General features: G+C 37.1%; 1 protein-coding gene across 1 annotated transcript in view; it reads left to right on the forward strand.

Annotated features, from left to right (window-relative positions):
- Window positions 1-17,287, forward strand: part of RNF11 (ring finger protein 11) — a 38,619-nt gene extending 21,332 nt beyond the window's left edge. Inside the window, exons 2-3 of the mRNA XM_058552373.1 lie at window positions 13,583-13,752; window positions 15,122-17,287. Coding sequence (XP_058408356.1) covers window positions 13,583-13,752; window positions 15,122-15,293 — 342 coding nt within the window. The 3' untranslated portion in view covers window positions 15,294-17,287. The remainder of the gene's footprint in view (window positions 1-13,582; window positions 13,753-15,121) is intronic.
- The last annotated feature ends 429 nt before the right edge of the window (window positions 17,288-17,716 follow it).

The following is a 17,716-nucleotide window of genomic DNA, read 5'->3' on the forward strand; positions in this document are numbered from 1 at the left end:
CAAAGGACACCAATAGGAAAATAAAAAGACAACCTATAGAATACAAGAAAATATTTGCAAATCATTTATCTGATGAGGGACTGATGTCCGGGATATATAAAGAACTCTTAGAACTCAATAAACAAAACCCAATTTTAAAAAGGGTAAAGAATCTGAATAGTCAGTTCTCCAAAGAAGACATACAAATGGCCAATTAGCACATGAAAAATGCTTTACATCATTTGCTATCAGGGAAATGCAAATCAAAACCACTAGGGTGACTATAATAAAAAAGACAGAAAATAAGATTTGGCAATGATGTGGAGAGATTGGAAGGAACCCTCATACACTGCTGGTGGGAGTGCAAAATCGTGCAAGTGCTTTGGAAAACATTTTGGCAGTTCCTCAAAAGACTGAACATAGAGCTATCATATGACCCAGCAATTCTGCTCCTAGGTGTATATCCTAGAGAAATGAAAACGTACGTCCACACAATCTTGTACACAAATGCTCATAGCAGGATATTCATGATAGCCCCAAACTGGAAACAACTGAAATATCCATCAGCTGATGGATGGCTAAACAAAATGTGGTATATACATACAATGCAGTATTATTCAGCAATAAAAAGGAATGAGGTTCTGATACATACTACAGCATGGTGAACTTTGAAAACCTACTGTTTTAGGCCTCCAAAGACCACATTAGTTTGATTCCATTTATATGAAACGTCCAGAATAGGCAAATCTATAGAGACAGAAAGCAGATTAGTGGTTGCCTGGGGCTGGGGAATTTAGGGAGAAATGGGGGAATGACTGCTAATGGGTATGGGTTTTTTAGGGGAGTCGGGGGGAGATGATGAAAATGTTCTAAAATTGTAATGATGGTTGCATAACTCTGTGAACATACTAACAACCATTGAATTGTGTACTTTAAATGGGTTAGTTATATTGTGTGAATTATAATGGGGTGGTTTTCCACTTAGCCTTAGAAACTTTTAGAAGCCAATATACTTCCTAAAGAGTTAGTTTTGCAAAATTCTGACAACTAAAGTTCAGCAGTCTTTGGAGGAGATTAATTTTTATTGGTGATGTTAGCCCTGGTCCTTCAAAAAATAACTTTAGAAAAAAAGGAGGAGCGTGTCTGTTAGAGAACTTAGTGCAGTAAATGCAATACCAGACTTCCTGAGCTCCAAAGCCAACCCTTGGCTGCTACAGACATATTCTTTTTAGAATTAATACCTTTTTAAAAAACTCTCATCTTTTAACTCCTTAAAGGCTACATGTATTCTGACTCTTGGTTTTGCAAAGAATTCTTGGGCTTACTAATCCTAGCTTTCAAATACGACTTGTATTTGCATCTTCCATTTAAGGATGAAAGGCAAAATTTTTGAAATGTGTGTTCTTATTCTTTGAGCTGGTAAAATTCAAAGATAGGATGCTTAAATGAGAAAAATTCTAGTATATTTTGGCTATAGCAAAGAAATGGTTCCAACAACAACTCATGTACTAAGAGGAATATCTCTTAGCCTACAACTAACCTGGAGATCTGCCTCACTGGTAAGCAATTCTTTGTCGGTAAGTGGTTGTCATTTCCCCTCTGGAAACCAGTTTGCTTGGTGAGAAGGAAAGAGTAGTCTAATTTAGGAAAGAAAATGGTGGTGGTGCTTAGGAGACTCTTGTTTTAGACAAAATTAATTCAGAGGAAAGATGCTTTATTTTAATAATACACATGGATTAGAATCAGAAAGCTGTCAGTGAACCAAGGCAGCCACTCTCCCATTTCTCTTACCCAGGGCTTCAGCGTTTTTCATTTGTGAGCTCTCCTAATGACTGCTTCACTCAGCATTTCTAATCTGTCTTACATACCATCAGTTTCCTCATAACCTCAATTTACATATGCCTCTTATTTGCTGCTTGATGACCTTTCAGGTCACTTGATTCAGTTTTCCAATTCTAATTCTAAAGAAAGAATCTGATTGGTTCAACCTCTCTTCACCAGTCAGGAGGTGCAAGTCATCAAATGTTGGCTAGCCTATGGGTCCACTGGAATGCATGCCTGTCGCAGAAGTTGCCAGGTCCTGGGCAGTTTGGGGATAGTAGGATCTGTGAGTGAGGTAGTTATCTTTTCTTGTTTATTCTCTCTGTGTGCCCCTACTATAAGGGATTTAAGCTTCATAAGGATAGAGACCTTACCTTATCTGTCTTGGTCACCACTATATCCCGTTTGCCTAAAAGAGTATCTGAAATGTGGTTAGGTGTTCAAGAAATTGATGCTTAGGCTCAAAATGTGACCTTGATTTCATTTGTCTTGAGCTTTAGGTGGATGAATAAGCTTATCTAATGATTTGCTAATGCTGAGTGCCTGTGGTGATAATGCCTACCAGCCCTCCCCCAGTTAGGATAATGTATATAACCCTGTAGCCAGCGCTGGTGGTCTAGGGGTTAAGATTCAGTGCTCTCACTGCAGTGGCCTGGGTCATTTCCCGGTCAGAGAACCAAACCACTTGTCTATCCGTTGTCATACTGTGGCGGCTGCGTGTTGCTGGGATGCTGAAAGCTATGCCACCAGTATTTCAAATACCAGCAGGGTCACCCATGATGGACAAGTTTCAGCGGATCTTCCAGACTAAGACAGACAAGGAAGAAGGACCTGGCCACCCGCTTCTGAAAAATTGGCCACGAAAACCCTATGAATAGCAGTGGAGCACTGTCTGATACAGCGCCAGAAGGTGAGAGGATGGTGCAAAAAGACCAGGCAGGGTTCTACTCTGCTGTGCACAGGTCTCTAAGAGTCAGATTCAATTCGATGGCACTGAGAAACAACAACAGTGTATAACCTTGTATAGTAAGTGCTCGGTGAATATTTTATGCAATGAATGAAAGAAGCCAACTTTTTCATTTCTTTTAAAAAAAGCGGACAAATGCCAAACCACCTCCCTGGAAGCAGTGCTCTTTTTCCATCAGATCACTCTGGTTTATATCACTTTTTCATTAAATATAACATCATATCATTTGTCAGTATCATAGATGGGATGTTGACTTTTTTTCCCCTTCTATGTGTAATTGTTATCCTTTATGGTTTAGGAACTGCATTAATACTAATCTTTGGGGTTTTTTGTTTATTTGGGTTGGGTTTTTTTTGGTCAAGATTCATTGAACATCAGAGTTAGAATTTGCATTGAAACCATCTATTCCAAATCCTCCATTTTATGGCCTTAAGTTTCAGTCTGGCAAAATTCAGAGAAAACATTCCCAGTAGGAGACTGCAGCTTGGGAGGGGGTGGTGCCAGCAGCAGCTTGTAAGGCTGTAAGGAGAAAATCAGAAGAGCTGACTCTTATTTCCTACTGGAGGAAAGGATACAGCTTTTGGTGACAAGCTGCATTCTTTAGCAGTGACTTTATTTTTCCTTCACCGCAAACCAGACTTGTACTATTTCCAGCCTCAGCACATTATTTAGGCACTTCCCCACTGCATTGTTTTAGTTTCTGAAATTGTATCATATTCCCTAAATTGGGTCCAACTTTTAATGCAGTGCCTTTCAGATAGACATGTTTACTCTTTGATCTGTTTCTGTCTTTCTTGGCTTGTAAACTCCCTGAGATTGAGGCCTATTGTATTTTTCGCAACATTCCTCATTTTATAAATGCTTCATTATATATTAACAAACAACTGGAATACTTCAGAGGTTTTTCTCATCAGAAGGTCAGACCTTACTTTTTTGTGTGACTGACCCTGTCTTTTCCCTTTGCTCTGCCTCAGCATATTTCCTAATCCTTTGTTCCTTTTCTATTCTACCATGATGCTGCATTTCTTTTCCTAACACACATTTTAATTTTACATTATTCCTTTTCTTTAAGGCAAATAAATGCTTTTCCTTGGATTCTTTTGTTTTATTGTTATTGTTTTGCGAGAAGACTTATGTGGAAAATTAAAGAAAGCATTAAGGAGAAAAGAATTGTTTAAATTCGTTTGAAATATATTTGCTTCTCTTATTGTGAATTCCCCCTTTCTCAAAATTTAAACTCACAGGGCAAGTACATGTGTGTCTCCTATCAACATTGAGGAAATGGTAGTTAGATAACATTATAAGACATTTAAGTAGGTGATGGGGATAAAGGGAAGGGGGGAAGTCAGAGGAATCAGAAAGAATGAGATGTCTACCTTGGATGACTAGTGATGTCATTATAGGAAGGCCCAGATATCAAGCCCCTCTCTTGGTGTAGGTACTTTACTTACATTTTCTTAGTTGTTCCTTACAACGCTCTTTTAAGACAGGTATTCTATTAATTTCTGATGAGAAACCTTAGGCTTAGAGGTATTAAGTAACTTACCTATTGTCAAATATCTGATAACTCCGAGAGCTGAAATTCCATGAAATGTCATTGTTCTTTCTTCTGTACTTCTCGATCATTAACCTAGATAGTGGGCATAGAAATTCTGAGTTTGAGAAAGGTTGTAGAAGTAGAAAGAGATAATTAGCTTGGTTTTGGACATATTGAAGTTCTTGTGGGATGGGTAGGTAGAAATTTGAAAGAGGTGACAAACCAGGTATTGTCCCTTGGAGAAGGAATGTTGGTTGTAATTTGTATTGAGTTTTCATTTTTGGTTTTATTGCGGCTTAATCCAAATCATTAGCAATTTTTTCATAACATGGTGACAAAATCCTGATATGAATATCTGACATGGATTCCAAGAACATACTTTGATTTAAATCATTCAGTTATCCAGTAATGTTTATGGAGTTCCTACTACATGCCAGATACTGTGCAGAGTAAATAGTATACATTGGTAAGCAAAACAGACACAGTCCCTGTCCTTATCATGCTTATAGCCTAATGGTGTGGGAGTACATTAATCAAATAATCGTGCAGATAATCACACACCTTTTTAGCCCAAGCACAAAATACCTCATGAATTATATTCATAGAATAGAGGTGAGGGCAGCCAATTGAACCACCCTTGAAGGTGCCAGCATTTATATTAATTATCAATTTAATACTTTAGTGATTTAGATTTTCATAAACTGATTCATAGTATTCCTTTCTGTATTAAGCGCCCTTGTATGTTGGGAATGATTAATTTGTAAACATTATTTTCCACAGGTCTTCAAAATCATATTTAGTGTTCACATTTGGGGGGGAACAGTGGAGGTAGGTGTCCTTATTATCAATCATTCTTAAAGAATATACATAGCAAAACAAAAACAACTTTATAATCCCAATGTTGTGGCATGTACACTAGCTTTATTAAGTATTTAACAATTGGCTAGGGGTTCCAGGAAATTTAAAGAAACACTGAAATGAAAGGAAACACTGGAGTAAGTTAATGGGTGACTATTTTTAACTATTAGTAGGTAACATTTTTAGTGGACCATTTATTCATCTATCCATTCAGTGAGAAGCAAAAACAGACATAATTCCTATCATGGATCTTACAGTCTGGTAGGGAGGACAAACATTCAAATTATAACTAAATGTAAAATTACAACTATGACAGATGCTGTGAAGGAAACCTGCTTGGTGTATAAGAGCCTGTAATAGAGAATGGTTAGTAGGGAAGGTTTTTGAGAAAGTAGAAGTTGAACTGAGCTCTGAAGGAAGAAAAGGAGGTATTTAAGCAGTGGTGATGGGGGAGAGTGTTCTCATGCAGAGAGTACAGTAGGTGCCAAGACTTCATGTAGGAGAAAACAGGTTCTTTAAAGGATCTGAAAGAAGGCCCGTGGGGCTAGACAGCAGTGAGTGAGTTGTTAGATGAGGGAGGAGAGGTAGGTACATAGGTAGGTTATCAGACTATGTAGGGCTTTGGGGGTCTTGTGAAGGACTTGAGCCTCCATCCTAAGAGCAGTGGGTAGCTATTGAAGGATTTTTTAGGTGTGTGAGAGGAGGGTATAGGGTTGGATTTGTTTTGAAAGGATTGTTCTAACTTCTTCTGGGTAGAGAACAAATTGCGATTTTGCTAGCTAATATTGCATACCAGGGAAGAAATGGGAGCTTAGACTGGAATATTGGGAGTAGACATGGAAAGAAATGAACAGATTCTGTCAGTATTTCAATAGAAAATAAATTCACTGGAACTTGGTGATATTGAATATGAGGAGGGTAAGGGAGAGGAAGGAGCCAAGAATGTCTGTCTTACAGAACTAGGAAGATGATCATGTCATTCACTGAGACATGGAAACCTAAAAGAGGACCAGATTTTAGAGAGGAGTTCATTTTTGGACATGTTGCATTTGAGGTACTTTTGGAACATCGAATTGGAACTGTCAAGTAGAGCCTGGAGTTTAAAAGGGAGATCTAGACTGGAATATAAATTTGGGAATCATCTATATCTAGGTGGTAATTTTAGCTGTCAACATGGATATAGTTATTAGGTGAAGAGTATAGGGCAGGAGAAGAGGCCAGGACGAAGCCAGTTACATTTGTGCTCCAAATACAGTCACATTCAGAGGTACTAGAGATTAGGACTTGAACATATGAATTTTGGGGGACACAGTTCAGCTCATAACAACATCTCTATCTCAAAATGTTTTCTCTATGCTAAATAATAAATATTCAAAATAATAGTTCCTTCAGGTGTCTTTTTAAACTTACTTTGATAAAAGGAATAAAACACAAGTAGTCTGTAACCACCATTGTCAAAACACACCTTTTTTCTCAAAGGAGCATTTCTAATGAACATTGCCAAATAAACTATTTGAAAACAAAGGAGTCAGTGCAGGCACTATCCATCACTCTGAACCTTATCTAGAATGTTCATCAATTCCATAGGAAGACTCACAGGACTTAGCATATAATTGTAATAACAGCTATGATTTATTACAGCAAAAGTACACAAAATCAGCAAAGGGAAAAGGTGCATAGGTTCACAGAAAGTAGGCACAAGCTTCCAAGAGTCCTCTCCCAGTGGAGTCATACAGAATGGGCTTAATTTCTCCAGCATGGAATTGTGCCAACATGTGTGAAGGGTTGTCTACCAGGGAAGCCCATGGTACTCAGTAGGCATCCATTGCCCAGCACATACCAAAATTCCAGACTCACAGAGGAAAGCAGGTGTTCAGCATAATTCCTACTGTTTACACAAAGATTTTAGGCACAGTGAGCCATCAGTTAGAGAGTGGTAGGAATTGTCCCAGAATCCAAATCTTTTAAAAATTGCTGTTTTTATATCTCTGTCTAATCTTCCTTTCAATGCCCTTTAGCCTAAGACATTAGAAACAAGATTCCATTTTGCCACCTAGAAAATACCAGTGGATCTCTAGTTACTAAACAATTAATAACTCATACCATACCTCAGTCCATTTTTAACAAGTATGATAGGAATTAAAATTAGGTGTGTGTGGTAAGAAGGGTGAGGCCACATCCATCTTTAAAATATCAGGAGTGGGCCGGCCCCGTGGCTTAGCAGTTAAGTGCGCGTGCTCCGCTACTGGCGGTCCGGGTTCGGGTCCCAGGCGCGCACTGATGCACTGCTTCTCCGGCCATGCTGAGGCCACGTCCCACATACAGCAACTAGAAGGATGTGCAACTATGACATACAACTATCTACTGGGTCTTTGGTGGAGAAAAAAAAGGAGGAGCATTGGCAATAGATATTAGCTCAGAGCCGGTCTTCCTCAGCAAAAAGAGGAGGATTAGCATGGATGTTAGCTCAGGGCTGATCTTCCTCACAAAAAAAAAAAAATAAAATAAAATATCAGGAGTTCTTAGTCATTTCCTTCCCTCTATGGCTTTCTGAAAAGTTGCACGTAGACTGAAATTAGAATGTTGAATCATTTTAAATATCTAGCCAGTACTTAGAGGGTTCTTTGGGTTTAACAAAAAATACCAAAGAAGAAAATATATCCATAATGTGAATAATGAAAAGGTAGAGTTTTTATTTTATTATTTTTGGGAGTAAGATTAGCCCTGAGCTAACATCCATTGCCAATCCTCTTCTGTTTTGCTGAGGAAGATTGGCCCTGGGCTAACATTCAAGCCCATCTTCTACTTTATATGGGACGCCGGCACAGCATGGCTTGATAAGCAGTGTGTAGGTCCACGCCCGGGATCTGAACCTGCGAACCCCAGGCTGCCGAAGCAGAGTGCGCAAACCTAACCACTATGCCACCAGACCAGCCCCTAGAGTTTTTATTTTATATCTATTAATATGTTCTTCATTAGGTAGAGCTTTCCTTTTCTGCTGTCAAGGATTTTGGAGTCCCTTATTACCATAGTCTTATACCAGTTGTTCCAGTGTGAGTTCATATCCATCATATCTTAGTGTGAATCACAGCTCATTAAGACTGGTCAGCTGGACTGGGACTAAGAATCAGGAAGGTAGTCTAGACTAGAAATGGTAATCCAAGGGTTGAAAAACTCAGAGCTGGCAGGGGTCATAACAGAGGCCAAAGAGTTTCTTCTATTGAGGGATAAGCCAGAAAGCCAGGGACAATAACAGTTAGCTTAAAGTCTGCAAACCAGAGTCGCTTGATGATAGGGAGAAAACAAAGGGTTAGAATAATTTACAAATGTTGGCATTTTACTAAACTCTTTGATGTTATCTTATATGATTCTATCATCACCCTCTAAAGTGGTGCTATTATCTCCTTTATTCAAAGATATTAAGAGACTTGGCTTAGGTCACCATGGTAAGTAGCAGAGACTCAAATCTTGTAATTTAATTTTTCAGACTGAAAATCCCATTTGCTTAAATAGCAATGTTTTTAAAACTGTGTTCCACTGATTCCTAGGATTCTGCAGAGGTACTCCAGATAGGGGTTGGCGATGGTAATCCTCATCCCTCCTAGGTCACATTCCATCCCAGCTGCATTCCACCCAAGTAGCTTAGTGCTAAATATTGTGATTATAAAGAAGATTCCTTTGAACAAAAGTTTCGTTGCTTAAGAAACTCATTGGATTAGTAGGCTGTTACCTTTTTAGACCAGGTAGTTTGAGAAAGTGACACTGGGTGACGGAAATCCTAAAGTTAGCACAAGGAGAAACTGTCCTTTAATGTTTTAAAACAACTTGCTGAGCATAGGTATCAGCAGAATTTGACCTTCTCCCAACCTTACAGTAAGAATTACCTAAAGTAGCTCACAGGAGTTCCAATCAAAGGTCAGACAGAGAAGGTATGATTAGACTTGGGAGTTTATTTTTCTATCAGTAATAGAATCTATTTTACAGAGACAGTTAAAAGATGTATTTGATGTTCTTTGAAATTCTTAAATTCTAGAAGTTATTGAAATTATAAAACCTTTATCACAGATGAAAAACCTTTTATGCAACCATTTATTAGAAATGCCTTATTTTGATGGCTTTCTTAAAATATCATTTCAATGTACTGTTCTTCAAAGTAATGTAAATGGACAAAATCCAAATCATTTAACTTACAGAATCTCCTTGCTATCGAGCAACCAAGCATGGTGTAGTGGAAATTACTGGCTTACAAGGGAGACCAGAATTCTAATTCTAACATTGTTAGTAATATATGACTGTAGGCAAGCTTGGACCTATAAAATGGGAGCGATGGTCTTAGAGGAGTACTAAGATTCTTTTTTTAAATGTTTTGCTTATCCTTTTCTTCTTCCTCTTTTTTTGATTAAATTTTATTTATTTCAATTTCAGCTTTATTGAGGTAGAATTAACATATAAAATTATAAATCCAATCCACTTCTTAAAGTAAACTTGGGATTGCTGTTCTATAGTCATATAGTAGAGCTGCAATAATAGTAGCTAACATTTATTTAACAAGCTTTTATATGTGTGTCTGAGCTATGAAACTTTTCTGCATTGAAAATTTGCCTACTAGGTGTAAAACCTTGAAGAGGTGAATACCTAAACCAGCAATGCAACAGCCATATTTATGATCATTAATAACTAAAGGGTCATGCACCTTTTATAGGCACTATAAAGCCTGGTCAACAGTTATTTTTTCTAGTGCATAAAATAGGGCTTTAATGTACATGTTGCATATAAAAGATTTTCTGAGTTGGAGCTACAAACTGAACATTTTTATACAGGTACAAAGCTCATTTAAAAGGAAATACTTATTTAAAAAATAACTTATTTATAAAACAAAAAATTGCCTATAGTCATAGTGCTGTAGATATACAGGGCTGAAACAAAGCTTTCAACCTGTACTAGAGAAATGCAGTCAGTTTGATACTACCTTCCTGTGTGAAAATTAGAAGAATTGACATCAAGAATTGTCACTTGATGACTGCACTTGATAACTGAAGTTTCACTGTATTCTGTGTAATCTTCCTAATTCTCTTGTAGGTAGATAACACTTGTATAATTAAGCTGAGGCTAGAGGCAGAGTCTGTCAATATTGGATGGCAGGGAGGAGGATTGGGTAAGGCTTCATTCATGTCAGCAACTTGCTGGACAGGGTAGAATTTGGACCAATAGACCTGCAGGGAAAGGTAGAGGGAATAGCAAGAGCAGAGGCAGTAAGATGGAAAAGCGTGGAGCTTATAGGAAACAGCTAATTCGGCTGCAGTAACAGATAAAGCTCTTTGAAAGCAGTAATAGTTATAATAGCTACCATTTATTGAGTTCCTGCCATTCCAAGGTTCACCAGCTTCCTCAGTTAAGCCTTATAGTAACCCTATGAAGTAGGATCTAATCCAGATATGTTAAATAGCTTAAACATGGTCACTCTGTTAAGTGGCAGAGAAGTATCTTTTTTTTTTTTGTGAGGAAGATCAGCCCTAAGCTAACATCCATGCTAATCCTCCTCTTTTTGCTGAGGAAGACGGGCTCTGAGCTAACATCTATTGCCAGTCCTTCCTCCTTTTTTTTTGTTACCCAAAGCCCCAGTAGACAGTTGTATGTCATAGTTGTACATCCTTCTAGTTGCTGTATGTGGGACGCTGCCTCAGCATGGCCAGAGAAGCGGTGCGTCAGTGCGCGCCTGGGATGTGAAACCAGGCCGCCAGTAGCAGAGCGCGCGCACTTAACCGCTGAGCCACGGGACCGACCCGCAGAGAGGTATCTTAAGATTGAAGTTATCTGGATCCAAGAGCCATACTTAATATTAATAATATGATGTCTTCTTCACTTGTTTGTTGTTGGTGTTGTCAAGTCGATTCCCACTCCTAGCGCCCCTGTGTACAGCAGAATGGAACCTTGCCTGGTCTTTTTGCTCCATCTCACCTTCTGGTGCTATATCAGACAGTGCTCTGCTGCTATTCATAGGGTTTTCATGGCCAATATTTTTGGAAGTGTGTGGGACCAGGTCCTTCTTCGTAGTCTGGCTTAGTCTGGAAGCTCTGCTGAAGCCTGTCCACCATGTGTGACCCTGCTGGTATTTGAAATACTGGTGGCATAGCTTTCAGCATCACAGCAACACGCAGCAGCCACAGTATGACAACTGACAGACAAGTGGTGTGGTTCTCTGACCAGGAAACAAACCCAGACCACAGCAGTGAGAGTGCTGAATCTTAAACACTAGACCGCCAGGGCTGGCTCTTTGCATGTAACATGCAGTAAATAAATATTTGGATGAAGAATATAGTTCTGGTAAGCATTCAAATGCTTGGTTATTGTTTCCTAAATGTTGAGATAGAAGTATGAAAGCACTTAAAGTAACCATTAATGATTTTATGTGGAAATTCATAAAACATGAAACTTTGAACTACTGGCATTTTACTAGTACCAGAGAATATACTCTTAATTATTTGATAAAGGATTTACTGGGTTTTGAGATCTTTAATTATACACTTGTTCTGAATCTCAGAGAAAAGGAATATTTAAAGTCTTAGATTGAACTGCCTTTGACAAGAAACTCAATAACCACTGTCAGATAAAGGGTTTATAAGAATAAGGCTAATTTAAAGGCACACAATGGCATCTTTCTAGGAGACATTGTGGTAGTTTCTTTCTCCTTGAATTAAATATTTCAGTATTTGAGCCTAATTTATATGTATGAGACTTTCCTCTAAAATTACTCTTTGAAAAGGATATTTATACTTGAGTCCTTATAGAGTGTCTCATTATGAGTGCTCCCTCACTTATTTTATTTTGAACCATAGAAGCCATTAGCTCAAAACAGCCTGAATTGATGCTAGTTCTGTATGATTATGGAGGTCATCTCACAAAATTTTTTTTCCCAAAGCTTAACACAAATTTAGCAGTTATTCCTGGAGGTATAATCTCACAATTGCAAATGTTGGCTGTCATTGTAAACAAGTGCTTAAATTGTAGAGATCGTGAGTGATCCTACAGGGTGAATGGAAGTAACATTTTCTAACATAATGTGGATAACTAATTGTGATTTGATGTAGAATTTCCCATGAAAACTTCATACATGGATTCAAAGTATTGTGTCTCAGTTTATTCAAGTAGAGATGTTCTCTGGAAAACCAAATTATGTGGCTCAAAAATGGTTCTAGCCACAGGAAATCATTAGGTCAAAAACTCACTGTCTTCCTCATACTTCATTGAGGTCTCTTAAAATGTCTTATCAGAGAGATTTTCCCTGAACATCCTGTCTAAAGTAGCATCTCCCATCACTCTAGGAACTTTATTTTGTTACTGTCAACTCATCACCTGGCACATAATAGATACTCAATAAGTATCTGTTGAAAGATTGTACAAAGAGTGTGAAAAAAATTATTTCATAAATGTGAGTTGAAAGAAAGCCATATGTCTAAATTAATATATTTTATATAGTAATATATACAAGTAAATGATTGTTATAAGTAGATATTTGGCTTTTTTTTTTGGTGAGGAAGATTAGCCTTGAGCCAACATCTGTTGCCAATCTTCCTCTTTTTGCTGAGGAAGATTGGCCCTGAGCTAACATCTGTGTCCATCTTCCTCTATTTTATATGTGGGACGCCTGCCACAGCATGGCGTGATGAGCAGTGTATCATCTACTCCTGGGATCCAAACCTGCGAACCCTGGGCCGCCGAAGTGGAGCGCGCGAACTTAACCACTACACCACGAGGCCAATATTTGGCTATTTAATTTACATCCCCAAAAGCTTATGTATTCCATTTGGGAGGAAGGGTGGCCTCATTTGGCTCACTGTTATCATATCCAAATATGTATCCAAGATCTAAAAGGAATTTTAACAAAATTTATTGCAATTTTTTCCAAATTTACTCCAATCTTTCCAAATAAATAATAAATTAATTTTAAAGTTGTTGTCTGTATGGAAAGAAAACAACAAGTTTGCAAATAAGAACAGTCTGTAATGGCCGGTTCTAATGTAAATAATGGTATACTGCGGCCACAAAATTCCATTGCGGCCTACAGAATATTGAATACAGTCAATTTGGTTAATTAATTAATTATATTGATTTATCTATTTGTGTATCAGGAATGAATATATCTGGGTTATATGATTTTAATGTAGAAATACTTCAAATAACATTCCATGCCAGTTTTTCAGTGAAGCTTGTGTTTATATCCTTTAAAAGTAGGTCACATATGCTAAGGTTAAGGCAGGGTAAAAAAGAATCTCATACTGCAGCACACTAGCCCAGCCTCCCTCTCCCCAAGCCCCCTCTACCACCACCCCAGCCAAAAAAAAGAAGAAATAAAAGGAAAACATTACCCTAGAAAACAGATTTTTTAAAAATAATCCTTTTCTCTGTTTTTTAAAATTTAGGAACAAGTTCCAGTTCCGGTCTATCATCCAACACCTAGCCAGACTCGCCTAGCAACTCAGCTGACTGAAGAGGAACAAATTAGGATAGCTCAAAGAATAGGCCTTATACAGCATCTGCCTAAAGGAGTTTATGACCCTGGAAGAGATGGATCAGAAAAAAAGATCCGGGAGTAAGTTTTAATAAATTTATATGTGCTTCAAAGGTCTATCTTCATAGATTTGCTTTTGGTAAATATTCTTCTGCATTTTGGAAGTCAGATACTTAATATAATCAGTTCATACAAGAGAACGTTTACATGTAGCAATTAGAAGAATTTTCATATAAAAAGAGCTAAGAAATGATGGTGTGAATTCTGACCATTTTATGTTGCCTGTGTCCATTTGGCTAACAGTTGACGTCAGTTAAAAATGATTCACCCATGTGAGTGCAAACTAGTACCAACAGTGCTGGTGGCCTTGTCAGCTGAGAAAGCAGTTTAGCAATATGTCAAGGACCTTCAAGTCTATACCCTTGGAGACAGTTAATTCTAGAGATCTAGCCCAAAATGTGTACCTCACTCTAACCCCTAGAGCTTTATGCACAAAGATATTCATCATGGTTTTTTTTAATTTAGTGAAAAACAACAGTAGAGGTATAGGTAATTGTGGTATAAGAATACTTTGGTAGGTTATACAGCCATTAAAATTGTTTGCTAAGGGATTTTAGTGATGTGAGGAAAACCTTATATCCATTTCTTAACTTGGAATAATTTTAAGCCTGATGAATATAAAATTTTACTTCTGGGGAGTTTTTGTCCTCTGAGCTCTTTATTGTCTGAGAATCCCTAATGAGGACAGACATTCTCCTTTTTGGATTGAGAATGGTTTTGCCAACACAGACATAATCTGATTTGCTATGTTGATTTTGGCTATTTGAGCCATAGCACCATTTAGTGCTCATGGTTAAGATCATAACCTATCTAGAATTCTGACTTCTGAAACACTGCAGAATTGGGTTGCTTCTTGAACCTGTAGAAAAGTGCAGTGAACTTGAAACTGGGGTTAATGAAGAAACCTTTAGCCTACAGCAGCCCAGTGAGTAGGCTGAAATTAGTGGTTCTGTTTTTACATATAGTTATTAAAATGAAAACTTTTTTACTCCTGGTTTACTGAAAACTCAGTTTAAGTAAACAAAGTTGATCTAACTGATGGTTTCCTACCTAAAGCATCACATTCTCCTTCAGGTGTCTTCTATAATATGTTGGTGTTTTTCAAGCACAGTTCTAGCAATGGATTTGATCCCCATGTGGTCCATTTCTCTTTGCTCTGTTGATTTCTCTCAAACTCTGCAAATTCCCAGGGGATTAAAATAAGAGATTGTGGATGGATTAACACTTGTTAGGAAAAAAATTCAATTTGCATGCTTTGGTGGAAGGATGACAGGCAAGCCATTTTCATCTGTTCTGATTAACATTGGCTTTGTATGGGATTTTAAAGAGTGTTCTAGGTAGATCACTTCTCTAAAAATGCTTTCTGATTTCTCTCCCTCACCCCCAACAGGTGTGTGATCTGTATGATGGACTTTGTTTATGGGGACCCAATTCGATTTCTGCCGTGCATGCACATCTATCACCTGGACTGTATAGATGACTGGTTGATGAGATCCTTCACGTGCCCCTCCTGCATGGAGCCAGTTGATGCAGCACTGCTTTCATCCTATGAGACTAATTGAGCCAGGGTCTCTCGTCTGACTTCAAGTGAACCATCATTTTTTGGTGGTTTTGATCTTTTGTCACTGAGCCCAAAGAGCCAGGGATTAGGAATTAAGATCATGCACAAAAGTTTCCTAGAAATTCCTGAATGGCTGCAGATGTTGGGGAAAAGTACGTGATATTTTAGAAACTTAGGGGGAAAAGTAGGATGGTATTTTTATGTAAAGCCTTGACCCAGTGTTTAAAAATATAATTGTATTTAGATCTTGTTACTGCTCCAGTACATAGGAATTGTGTAAAGTGTTACAGCAGCTGTATATGTTTAAATTGTGTGTGTTGAAGATTAGGAAAAAGATAGTGGTTGTTTTTCCTAAATGAAATAACTTTCTTCTTCCCCCCTCCCAAATTCTTTTCTGAAGTTGCTGGCATTTGGGTCAAGGTTTTATTAAAAGCTACATTTTATAACACTGGCACAAAAAAAAAAGTAGTTTTAAGCTTGTTTGCACAGTTCTTTTTTTCCATTGGAAATGGAATTCATTGCCTTAGGTCTTTTTAAATAGTGTATTATCGTTGGGGCTGGCTCTATGCTTGAAAACCAGTTTATTTATAACCTGTTATAAGTGCTATATCTGTTTGCAGTTAGGAAATGCAGAATTCAAAGTGATCTCCTAGCTTGTAAGCAAACTGAGATGCACTATCCCTTTTCTATAAAAAGATGAGTTAATGTGTCAAGGAACCAACTCTAATAAAGTGGGGTTTAATATTACCCTTTCCTATATGTTTTATCTAATTATTTTGGTTGTTAATATGGTGATAATTAAAAGTCAAGGTAAATTTTAAGTATTAAGATTTCTGATTTATTGAGCTTGAATTATGCCACCATGCTTATGTAAAAATGAAAGTGGCACCATGATGAAACTGAGAAAAGTTTCTCAGTTGTAACAATTTTGATTTATTCTTTCCTGTGACCTCCTTCCCTATTGTCTTGAACCATAGCAAAAGGATACTGCATCTCTTATTATTGTAGTGCTGAGGTTATTGAAGTTATATCAAACACATCTCAGTCTCTGTTTCTTGGAAAGGAAAGTCCTGCTAGCTGACTGGCAAGTCTAAGCAGGGAGAATTAAGATAAATGTATCTCATGTCTTGCACACATGCAGAATTTGTATAACCACATGACTTCATAGTTGTGATCTCAAAAAAGAAGGAATTTCTCCTTTTTCTTTTTCTTGCAGTTAATGTAAGAACACTCTGAATCTCTAAGCTTCTTAAGTGTTAGAGGTAGAGATGGTCTAGTAAAGATATAGTTGTAATGTTTTATCCATTTAGCATGTGTTTATTTTTCCTTATGTACTGAAAGGTGACTTATTTGTTCAGCTCAGTGATATTACAGCTAAAAATCATTCATTAGCAAAAAGAGACGCAATCTCAACCTAACAAATCAGAAATGTTTCTTATTATTTTATATTGAGTTGAATATTTGACTCTTAACACTTTTCTACATACAGAACACAAGTTTCCTGAAGGTTCTTCATAATTGCATCGTAGACGAATTTAAGTATGTCATAAGTACTGCTTAAAGATTCGACATTTGACTGCAGTATCCATATGTTGGTTAATTTTCGTATGAGCCCCATGATAGAAAGACTTAAAGATGAATTTGAGAAAAATTGAAAGAAATTAGATTATCAGGTTCTGTTAAATTGTTACATGTATCTTGCTTAAGTTTTTGTTCTAATTTATATCCACCCAATTACATAAAACAAATTTGGAGGAAACACCTGAAGTTGTGCAATATTTTCAGCGATATTACTTTTTCTATCCTTGTGTTTTCTACTTAAACATGATGTCTGTGTCATCAAGTATTATAGTCAGACTTTCTTTTTTCTAGATTGTTAAAATTGGTAAATGAACTTTTTTTTTAAAATCATCTTCTATGTTGCTGTTACTCTTTCTTTATTACAAGGCTTCTTTCACAGAAGTTTGGCAATAATATTGAAGGAACCAGTATTGAGCTGAATGATTTTTTTTTTTTTAGGTGCTTTGTATTCTTTAATTTTAATCTCCACATACCATGTTAAGAACCATCAATTTTGGCTTTTATTAAGTTAAATAAAGTTATAATACAGTTATAAAGGGCTAAAGTTAGAGTTGATTACATAAAAATATTCCCCAAGTTATCTAATCCTTCCTTTAAAACAGACATGTAAATTTAATGAATTACCTTTAAATCTCTAGGTATATATACTTTTTGGGAAATCTATTTTACGGCTTGGCATTTAATACCATCTAATCATAAATTTAGAAGTTTGATAGCTTTAAATTTTCTAAAGTCAAATAATAGGCGCAACATATTTAGATTTGGGCAAAATGTGTTCAAGCTTAGTTGTAGGATTTGATATGTCTGAAAAGCCTGACCAGGAGAAAAATAAACTCATCTTAT

Source organism: Diceros bicornis, chromosome 13 (assembly GCF_020826845.1).
Source record: "Diceros bicornis minor isolate mBicDic1 chromosome 13, mDicBic1.mat.cur, whole genome shotgun sequence".
Classification (NCBI taxonomy): domain Eukaryota; kingdom Metazoa; phylum Chordata; class Mammalia; order Perissodactyla; family Rhinocerotidae; genus Diceros; species Diceros bicornis.